Source organism: Otolemur garnettii, unplaced genomic scaffold, assembly GCF_000181295.1.
Source record: "Otolemur garnettii isolate 467f Iridium unplaced genomic scaffold, OtoGar3 scaffold00152, whole genome shotgun sequence".
Taxonomy (NCBI): Eukaryota; Metazoa; Chordata; class Mammalia; order Primates; family Galagidae; genus Otolemur; species Otolemur garnettii.
The window spans coordinates 4,277,398-4,288,201 of record NW_003852547.1 but is presented as its reverse complement, the minus strand read 5'-3'; the positions used below and the strand labels follow the sequence as shown (position 1 = coordinate 4,288,201).

Genomic DNA, 10,804 nt, shown 5'->3' with positions numbered 1-10,804 from the left:
CTGCGCTCCCTCGCCGACTCCCCCTCCCCCGTATCCCTCCCCTCTCCTCTCCTCTCCTCCCTCTGCCCCTCTCCCTCCCCTCCTCCCCGGCTCTCCCTCTCAGTCTCCGGGTTCTCAATCTCGCTCTCTCTCCGTCTTTCGGGCGGAGTCGCCCACCCCTGCCAGCTCAGCGCTGGGGGGATCAGCTCCAGGCTGTAGCCGCAGGTAAGAGACCCCAGCGGGGAGGAGCGTAGGAGGAAGACCTGGTTACCCCAGGCGCGGGGTGGGGGCGGTCTGAGGAGCCAGGAGCTGCTGTCCCTGGCTCGTTTATGCTGGCTGGGGGGCTGCACATTCCGGGTGCGGGTACTGGGGCCCTTCTGTGGGGTAAGGGTGTCACCGGCAGCCCCCATACCTTCAGCCCTTCCTGCATTGTAGGAGGACTGAGAAGGGGACTCCTGGACCCTGAGGGGGCAGGAGCACCCCATCCTCTCCCCGTCTGGGGCACCCCCCTTCTCTCCCTCCGCCCCCGCCTTCCTGTGTCTGGGTCTCATCTTTCAGCTTCCATGTCTCTCAGGGGTCTCTGTCTGGCCGAGTCTGGCTGCTCTGAGTCCTTTCCCTGAATCAATCAATCTCTCTCTCTTCGTTCTTGTTTCCCTCTCTCAGGGTCTCTCCGTGCCTAAGTCTGTTCAGAGTCACTCCCGTGTTCTGTCTCTAAGTCCTGGGTTTCTCTGCTTTCCTCTTGCGCCATCTCTGTGTGTTTCTCTGTCTCTGTGTCTCTGCCTCTCTCCACTATCTCAGCTTTCCTGTGTCTCTGTCGGTCCGTCTCTGCTTTATCCGAGTCTCTGTTTCCTCAGATCTCCATGTGTGCCTTCCTCTCTCCCCTGTCTCTCTCCCTGTCTCTGGTCTCCATAAGTCTCTGGGTATCTGGGTCTCTGTTTCCCTCTTCTCTCACTCTCCCTGGGAGCCAGTTCACTTTCCTCCTACACACCGTTGTCTCCGCCCCTAGCAGGGAAGACCTGGAAGATGAAGACCCCCCACAGAGTGGGCTCCCCCCCCCCCAAGGCCTGGAGTCCTCTAAACTCCTCTCTCCTCTTTAGCGGAGCTCAAGCTCTCTCCTCTTGTCCTCTGAGTTGGCGCTGGCCCTAGCTCTCCCCTGAGGACAGAGCCCCCTCCTCTGCCCTGCCTTCTTTCTGGAATTCTGTGGCCAATCCTTCTTGCAGTTTAACCTGTAACCTTTGCAGTAGAGATTGGACCAGCCTAACCTACCCATTCCTCTTGGTATAAACTGAACTAGTCCTTTCTACAGTCTAACTTCCATACCTCTTGCTGTTTGTCTTGTTCTTGATTTACTCATCTCCTGACAATTACTGAGTGCCTTTCCTACTCCAGGGACAGTACTAGGTGCTAGATCATGCCAGGCCAGTCCTTCCTGCAGTCTCACATCCATCCCTTTTATGGCATACCAGCCTCAGACCTGTCTCAGAAGGGATGGATCTCAAAAGCTTCTCTACCATATTATATGGGGCCCTTCTGCATCCTAAGTCCCCTTTCTTGAGGGAAGGGGGTCTCACAGGAGGTGGTTGAGAGTGAGTGGCAAGGAAAGGGTATGTGGTTGTGTGTGTGTGTGCCCCAGCCCTGTGTGACAGTGCCAGAGTGCAGCTCTAGATGACTTAAAAAGAGCACCAGGTTCAGTCCCACGCCTTGACTTTCCATCTGTGCTACCCCAGGCTTGAAGCTGTGTGACTTGGCCAGGTTTTCTCTCTCTGGACTTCAGTTCAGCCATCAGTGTATCACAGCCCTGGACACCCAAACTCTGCATGTGATCCCCAGGCTGGGGCACTGAGAGATAGTGGGAGGGAGGGCCTGGGCTTACCCTGGGGCAGGAAATATGCACATTTAGGAGTCTGTGTCCCCACCTTAGACATTCCTCTGAGGGCCAGAAGATGTTCCCCCACTCTATGAGGGGTACAAGAAAGGGGTTTCTACTGGCATGCCAGACTGCGCCTGCCCTGAAGCCCACAGTCCTGCTGGACATGAAGACACCAAGGCCCCAAGGGGCCTTGTGAGGCAGAATAGGGGTGCTCACTGCTGACCCAGCTGGCTGCAGGCCCATGCCGGTGGGGAGGGATGGCCCTGGGACATGCGGGACCGGGAAATGGTGCCCGCCATCTGCCCTCACAGCTCCCACCCTGGGCTCAACCTGATCCTTTTGCCCCTGGTTTCTAAACCCAGATTAGGTTTCAGAGTTGCTGGTGGACTGAGAGGCAGAGGCAGGAGCTTCAAGCAAAAAGAGCCGGCTGTCCCCAGCAAACAGGGCTCAGACCTCTTGGTCAATCATTTCACAAATATTTATCTAGAGTTTTCTCTCTCTGACCTCACCTCCCCCAAGGCCCCCGTGAGAGGAAACCAGATTTTGAGAAGAAAAGGGCTTGAGCTAGGCTGCTTTATCTGACACCTGAGTGAGAAAAACAGGCATGAGAGCACTGATCAGCTGTTTCTGGTCTCCCTTAAGGACTGCGTTGGGAGGGAGGGACAGGTGGTGAAACTTGAGGGAGGACTTCCCAGGCCACCTCCCTGCGCAAGGGAGTGAGATGCTTTAGTTGACTTCTTGACTCCCAGGTGGCCCTGTTCCTCTTGAAAGCCAGGGGGTGGGAGGGAGAGGAGAGCTTGAGTTCTTTGCTTTGGATCCTGGTGGGTTTGTAATTACGCCTAAGTGGTTGCTAATTAGGGGGCTGCTAATTAGATGTATCATTTGGGGCCTTGCTGAGGGGATTAATTGTGTGGTGGCCCTTTAAGAATCACCCCTCTTCCCACCCCCGCCTACACACACACACACACACACACACACACACACACACACACACATATATATACACAGGCTCCCTCACTTGCTTGCTTGCTAGCTCCTTCTTGGGAAGTTCTGCCAACATTCTGCCTCCCTCCCCCAGAGGAGCCAGCTACCAGCCAGTAGGTACGTGGGGTGTGAGTCGAGGACAGGGTGTGAGTTAGACTCTTAGAAGAACTTTTTAGGCAGAAAGGGAGGTTACTAGGAGAAATGAGGCTGGTGGCCAAGAGAGGGATCTGGGATGGTGCAGACTCTGAAGGCGCTTCCCCTCCTCTCTCCTTTTTTAAATAGGTGACTACGTGGGAGGAGGTGGGAATAGGAGCTCCAAGTGGTGTGGGGTGTCCTCATGGAGAGAAAACCTGGGAGCCACAGAGGTGGTGCTGGGTGACTTTGGGCAAGTTATTTAACCTTTCTGAGCCTTGGTCCTCTCATCTGTGAAATTGGTGGGGACTCCCCCAAAGGGAGATGGTGTTATTTTGGATAGAGTGATCAGAAAGGTGACATCAGAGTGTATACCTGATGGGGAGGAGGCACCAAGGCTAATGGACATGTGAGGAAGAATGTCCCAGGAGCGGGGACAGCAAATGCAAAAGCCCCAATGTAGAAACTGGTGAGGCTGAGGAAGGGAGAGAAGGATGGGAGGCTGGAGCAGGCTGGGCGAGTAGCAGAGGGTGGGAAGTGAGGCCAGAGAGGGAATGGGGGGCCAGATCATGCCAGACCTCTGGGGCCACAGAGAGGACTTTGCTGCTGTGAGACCAGGGCTATGAAGGGTTCTAAGCACATGAGGAAATAATTTGTGTTTTTAAAGGAAACCTGGCTATGAAGGGTTCTAAGCACATGAGGAAATAATTTGTGTTTTAAAGGCAACCTGGACTAGACGCAGTAATAGCCCCTCAAACCCAGGGCCATAGCAGGGAGAGAAGTATTGGGACAGAAGAAACCTGGCACCCACATGGGACAAAAAGCCCAACAGAATGCCTTACATGTCATAGCCACTAAGGAATTGTGCAGCTTACAGAGCTGGGGCAGAACCCAGATCAGAGCCTCAGGGATGCTGGAGAGGTTGACAACCACTACCATCTCAGGGAGAGACGTGAATGAGACCCTCCAGCAGCCTCTCCCCAGCCCTACCTGAGACGGACCCCCCCGGCACCTGCCACAGCATAAATCCCAAACAGGAGCTCTCTGAGGGCCATGCTGGGAACTATCAGAATCACTGAATTTAGGACCTCTGTCTCCCTGCCTGTTGTATAGAGCATGCCAGTGTACGGGCTGCATCCAGCTGTACTGTGCCTGTGTGTTCATTTGTGGTATAGACTCATCAGTGTCCACCTCCTTTTCAGTGCTACATACTACTCCACTCCACTGTGCCACTACTCTGCAGTGTATCCCTCCATTTTACCGCTGATAGGCATCTGGGTGGTTTCACAATTGAAGCTATTATAAATAAGGCTGCTGGGAATGTTCTCATAGGTGCTATCTGGTGGACATATGGACCTATCTCCCCTGGATGCTTACCAAGGATCAGGACACATGATGTTCAGCTGTAATTCCCCAAAGTGCATAGGCCAATTTACATTCACACCAACAGCATGCGAGGGTTCCTCTGTCTGTCTTTATCTTTCCGTCTTTTTCTCTGAGTCTCCATCTAGCACTCTCTGTGTCTCCCTCATTTCCTGTCTTCCCTGTGTTGGTCCTACATTCCCCCCATTTCCCTCCCCAAACAAGCTTTGGCTTTGTGTGACTCAGACCTCCTCCTCCTCCCTCATAGGAACCCACCACCCTCCATGGCTCCCCTGGCCTTGGTGGGGGTCGCTCTTCTCCTGGGGGTCCCCCCGTGTTCGGGGGCAGCCACCCCGACCCCTTCCTTGCCGCCTCCCCCAACCAATGACAGCGACACCAGCACAGGAGGCTGCCAGGGCTCCTACCGCTGCCAGCCGGGGGTCCTGCTGCCAGTGTGGGAGCCCGATGACCCGTCCCTGGGTGATAAGGCAGCACGGGCAGTGGTCTACTTTGTGGCCATGGTCTACATGTTCCTGGGCGTGTCCATCATTGCTGACCGTTTCATGGCGGCCATTGAGGTCATCACGTCGAAGGAGAAAGAGATCACCATCACTAAGGCCAATGGTGAGACCAGTGTGGGCACCGTCCGCATCTGGAATGAGACGGTGTCCAACCTCACACTCATGGCTCTGGGCTCCTCAGCACCAGAGATTCTGCTGTCAGTCATCGAGGTCTGTGGCCACAACTTCCAGGCAGGCGAGCTGGGCCCAGGCACCATTGTGGGTAGCGCTGCCTTCAACATGTTTGTGGTCATCGCTGTGTGTATCTACGTCATCCCTGCTGGTGAGAGCCGCAAGATCAAACACCTGAGAGTCTTCTTCGTCACTGCCTCATGGAGTATCTTCGCCTATGTCTGGCTTTATCTCATCCTTGCTGTCTTTTCCCCAGGTGTGGTCCAGGTGAGCAAGGACCCATGGATACTTTCTTGGTGCATGTTTGTGTATTTGCAGAAATGCATGCTCACATCTGAGAGGGCTGCCAGGTATGGTAATGCAGGTCACACACTGCACAAGGGATTGGGTCAAAAAGGGCAAATCTTGCTGGAGGGGCTGGAGTCCTGCTGGTGCTACACAGTCATGTGTCTGGAAGGTGCAGCAAGCACTCATCTTCCCAGAGGGAGATTGTTTTGCACTACAGTATACTCATCCAGAAAGGATGCTGTTTAGTCTCTCTGTTAAAGGGCACTGTGGGTGCTAACAGAACCCCTGTGATCTGTGTAATGCATGCCAGGTATGTACACATGTTTTCCTACACTCTCTGACTTTTGCATAATTTATTCCCACTTCTGCCATGAAACATCCTCCATTTGCATAATTCATACTACACTTGCATAATCCAGCCCTGTGTTTTCAGACAGTGCTAATTGGTTTGGGTAACTTGGTGCAATTTGCATAATTTATCCACTGGCTTGCATAGATACATGCCCACATCTGCATAATTTAGCTCTGGATTTGCCAGATATGCAATCATAGTTAACATAATTCATTCATTATTCATAATTGATTTCTGGTGTTGGAATAATTTATGTCACTTCAGTATAATTTATACTCCTATCCAACCCACTATAGATATAAGCCCGATGACCACTCTGCATAATTTTTTTCAATAGTTAAGACAAAATTTAGACGCACAGGTGCATGATTTACAACCTACATTCTCATAATCACTTGCCTCTCATTTGTCCAGTGTCTTAACCTGCATACTAAAGTAGGCTTCCTTCACAACATTTGCCTAATTTATTACCCCAAACCCATAACTGCCATGTACATTTGCATAATTTATTTATGGGCCTGGCCTAATTCAGTCACACACATGCATAATTTATTTGCCAGTGTCCAGGATTCATTCATACATGTGTGTAATCTATTTTTGCCTGTCAGGTTTCACCAGTTATAGTTTCTTCCCAGGAAGAATCTGAAGCTAGAGATAGAAAAATGCTTTATGGGTGATCTATAAAGGGTGATATGTAACTGAGTAATGAGAAACTGCATCAAGGAAGGGGGGAAATAGTTGCACTGGAAGACAGGGCATGAGAGAGGGAGAGAACTTGCTGCCACTGACCCCTGACTATGATGCTGAGTTTCCCATCTGCCATGGTGAAAAGTGCAGAATGATGCATCGTTTGGTTTAAGCTGCCATTAAAAAGAACAGAATGGTGTCCTGACTTAGGCTTTCAAAATGGCCTTTGGCGGATTTACACCAAGGCTGTGAAAAAGAATTTTAGACGTCAGAGTGAGAGTTGGGGCAGGGATAGGGAGGAGGAGATGGTTCCCTCTGAGAAGGAGCTGGCTGAGACATAAGGAGCAGAGGGAGTGCGTAAAACACCAAGCTCTGGGTGGAGAAGGGCAGAGATCCCCCAGGAGTAACATGGAGACCTGAGTTATGGGACATTTTCATTAAAGCGCTGGAAGAACTGGCACAGGATAAAGATGATACCAGTTCCTCCTAGACAAGTGACCCAGGGGAGTAAGAAAATCTGTCAGGCTGTGTATTTCCTTCACAGTTGCTGTGAAGGCTCTTGAGCTTTCATATCCAATTCCACCCCCCCCCTTTTTTTTCCTACGGTTTTTGACCAGGGTTGGGTTTGAACCCGCCACCTCTGGCATATGGGGCTGGCGCCCTACTCCTTTGAGCCACGGGTGCTGCCCCAATCCCCCTTTTTTATAACAAATATTTCCTTACCTCCCCTTTATTTTGCTGATGTGAAGTTCTTAGGTGACAGGAGACAGAGCTTGTAGCCTCAGGGTTTGGTTCATGGACCCTGAAACCAGAGGCCTGAATTCAAATCCGACCTCTGCTGTGTGACCTTAGGCAGATTCCGTGCCTTCTCTGTGCCTCAATTTCCCATCTGTAAAATGAGGATCATACTATTGCTGACCTTACAGGGCTTCCAGGAGGACAAACTGAAGTGCTCCATGTGGAAGGGCTTCAGTCTGCCTGGAACAGAGTAAATGTTTGCTATTCTTTTCGTTAATGAACTGGCCTATGCATTTGGCTTCCCCCAAATCAGTATAATGTCCAAACTCTGACATAAAGTAAAGATTTCTGATAGGATAATCTGTGTTTCCTCATGTAAATGCTTCACTGTAACTACTCTTATGACAAGGGGGCTAGAGACAGACACTTATTTATAATGAATATGTTGGGTTTGTTTGTTCGGAGACAGAGTCTCAAGCTGTCACTCTGGGTAGGATGCTGTGGCATCATAGCTCACAGCAACCTCCAACTCTTGGGCTCAAACGATCCTCTTGCCTCAGTTTTTCTATTTTTAGTAGAGATGGGATCTCGCTTTTTGCTCAGGCTGGCCTGGAGCTGGTGAGCTCAAGCAATCCACCCGCCTCGCCTCCCAGAGTGCTAGGATTATAGGCGTGAGCCACCTCGCCCAGCCGAATATGTTGGGATTAAGAGCAGAAAAAGAATCAGAAAACCATTCCATGGAAAAAATCTAGGCAGAGGAGTGGGTAGCCACTAGATTAAAAATGAGTGTATTTGGCATATGTGAAATCATATGAGAAAATACTTTAAATAGTATCTACAGAAAACAGAGTTAAGTTCCAGATTCTAATTTTTTTTCTCTATAAATTTATGGGGTTGGGTGCACTGGCTCACGCCTATAATCCCAGCACTTTGGGAGGCTGAGGTGGGAGGATTGCTTGAGGCTAGGAGTTTGAAACCAACCTGGGCACACATAGTGAGACCCTGACTCTATAAAAATAAATAAATAAATAAATAAAATTGAAAATTTACGGGGTAAAAGTACAGTTTTGTCACACGGATAGATTGCATAGTGGCTATACAATTATCATAAACAGATTTTTCATGGACATGAGTTTCCAGTGGCACATTCTGAAGTGAGGCAATACATGGGAAAATTCTGTATTGTATGAGACTGTCCCATGAGTCACAGGATGTCATCAGGCCATTAAAGGTCAAGACCATATCTCCTCCCCAATTATGACAGCACCCCTGGATTTCTAGTACCTCGTTTGAAGGGAGCTCTTACCTCACTGAGACCTGAAAGTCTCCTCCCAGGGTAGGCACATACTTGGTGCCCATTCCCAATAGGTATTCTAGAACAACAATGTGAATCTGCTAGAATCTCCTTTTATCTAACTGCAGGGAGGAAAGAAAATTTTAGGTGTGGGGGGTTGTCTGATGAGTAGAAATCGCCTGCAGTATACATAGTGGTAGGTTCAATTAACAAGGGAGAGAGTTTATTTCACAGCTGGACATTTGGCTTCTTTTCACAACCCTTCCTGGTGGTTTTATGTGGTTTTACTGTTTCCAAGTCTTTCCTTTTCTCCAAGCCATTAATAAACACAGTTGACAATAGGATGTGGCAATTGGATCTTAGATATTTTTCCCACCTGGCTTATTTTTAAGGTGCTTCTGAGGCCATCTGATCATAAATATTCTTTCATCTATACTTCTTCATCTTTAATGAGAAGGGTAACAGTGAGTCTTGACATGAGTGTCTTTAAGGCATACTGTCAAGTCTTGGTGGATTTTTCTTGTGTGTGCCCCAGCATGTGTTGGCCACCCCTAGACTGTTTCAAGATACCAATGAATCCAGGACAATAGTCCTAGTAATAACAATGACGACAATATTAATTTCACGTCTTGAATCTTTTCCATGTGTCAGGAAGTGATGGTGCTGAGTGCTACAGATGTCTATGCTTATTCTGACTTGGAGATGTCCCTCATTCCACAGACCAAGAGTCAGAGGCACCATCCCTCTTGTAGAGCCTTGGTTGTGAGATGGAGCCAAACTCAGAGTCCTATCCCTGAGGGCCAAGCAAATGCTAAGGAGGCATTGCCAGGGGTGGAGGGCAAGTGAGGGCGTTTGTGTGAGGTTTAGGGCAGTGGAAGCATCCCAGGTGAGGGTAGGTGAGGGGGCAGAAATGCAGCAGGAAGAAGAGAGAAGAAAGAAGGAGAGAAGGAGAGAGAGGCTCTGCCCCTGGACAAGGGCTGGGACCACAGGGTGGGAAGTGTCTGTCTGTCGCTCGGTGATGACTGAGGAAGTCTGGCGCCTGGGCAGCTGGGCGTGGTTCGTACGTAGCATGTAAAAGGTGGGTGGCTGGATGGATGAGGAGGCCAGGTGAGAGACTAAAGAACACACACACAGATGCGGGGTGGGGGAAAGATGGGAAGAGACAAAGCCAGACAGAGACTGAGACAAAAAGAGAGGGACAGGTAGAAACAGGTGGAGAGCAGCAAGGCACACGTGAGGGCCGAGGAGCAGGGCCCCGAGGGGCGGCTGCGAGTGCGCCTACAGCTGATGCGGCCATCCTGACGCCCGCGCCCCCCGCAGGTGTGGGAGGCGCTGCTGACCCTGATCTTCTTCCCGGTGTGCGTGGTGTTCGCCTGGATGGCGGACAAGCGGCTGCTCTTCTACAAGTACGTGTACAAGCGGTACCGCACAGACCCGCGTAGCGGCATCATCATTGGAGCAGAGGGCGACCCTCCCAAGAGCATCGAGCTGGACGGCACGTTCGTGGGCGCCGAGGCGTCGGGCGAGCTGGCCGGCCTGGGCCCGGGCCCCGCCGAAGCCCGCGAGCTGGACGCCAGCCGCCGCGAGGTCATCCAGATCCTCAAGGACCTCAAGCAGAAGCACCCGGACAAAGACCTGGAGCAGCTGGTGGGCATCGCCAACTACTACGCGCTGCTGCACCAGCAGAAGAGCCGCGCCTTCTACCGCATCCAGGCTACGCGCATGATGACTGGCGCGGGCAACGTGCTGCGGCGACACGCGGTGGACGCCTCGCGGAGGGCCAACCCGGCTGAGGGCCCCGGCGAGGACGAGGACGACGGCGCCAGCCGCATCTACTTCGAACCTAGCCTCTATCACTGCCTGGAGAACTGTGGCTCCGTGCTGCTCTCCGTCACCTGCCAAGGCGGAGAGGGCAACAGCACCTTCTACGTAGACTACCGCACCGAGGACGGCTCCGCCAAGGCGGGCTCCGACTACGAGTACAGGTGGGTACAGAGCGCGCTCCCCAACACGCCTTGGTTGATTGGGTGGGTAGGGGGAGTTGGCTGTGTGTTACTTCACCCAGCAGCCTCCATGCCCATTCCCTCCCGGTTACTCCAATGCCCATCCTCACCTTGCTGGGCACACCTGCAGAATTCATTCGTTTGTTCGTTCGTTCATTTGTTCTTGAGGGCCTACTTTGTGCCAGACCCTGTTCTAGGCATTCAGCCCCATTGCTGGAAAGAGGGCATGCTGTCAGCAGGCTGCCCCTCCCAAGTTCATTATCTGGCTGTGGGTTCTAGAGCTTGGTAATATGCTGTGTTAATTGTTAAGCTCTTGGGCAGCGCCTGTAGCTCAAAGGAGTGAAGCGCCAACCCCATATGCCGGAGGTGCTGGGTTCAAACCCAGCCCCAGCCAAAAACTGCAAAAAAAAAAAAAAAAAAAAA

The 10,804-nt window shown here is 51.5% G+C and overlaps 1 protein-coding gene across 3 annotated transcripts in view; it reads left to right on the top strand.

Moving 5' to 3' along the window:
- The first annotated feature begins 4,601 nt into the window (after positions 1-4,601).
- The window catches only part of SLC8A2 (solute carrier family 8 member A2), a 30,315-nt gene continuing 24,112 nt past the window's right edge, over positions 4,602-10,804 (top strand). The window contains exons 1-2 of one of the 3 annotated variants that reach the window (XM_023518988.1): positions 4,602-5,286; positions 9,699-10,363. In XM_023518988.1, coding sequence (XP_023374756.1) covers positions 4,612-5,286; positions 9,699-10,363 — 1,340 coding nt within the window. In that variant the 5' untranslated portion in view covers positions 4,602-4,611. Of the gene's footprint in view, positions 5,370-9,698; positions 10,364-10,804 lie in introns of those variants that run through there. The other 2 variants (XM_023518989.1, XM_023518990.1) reach the window with 2 other exon arrangements.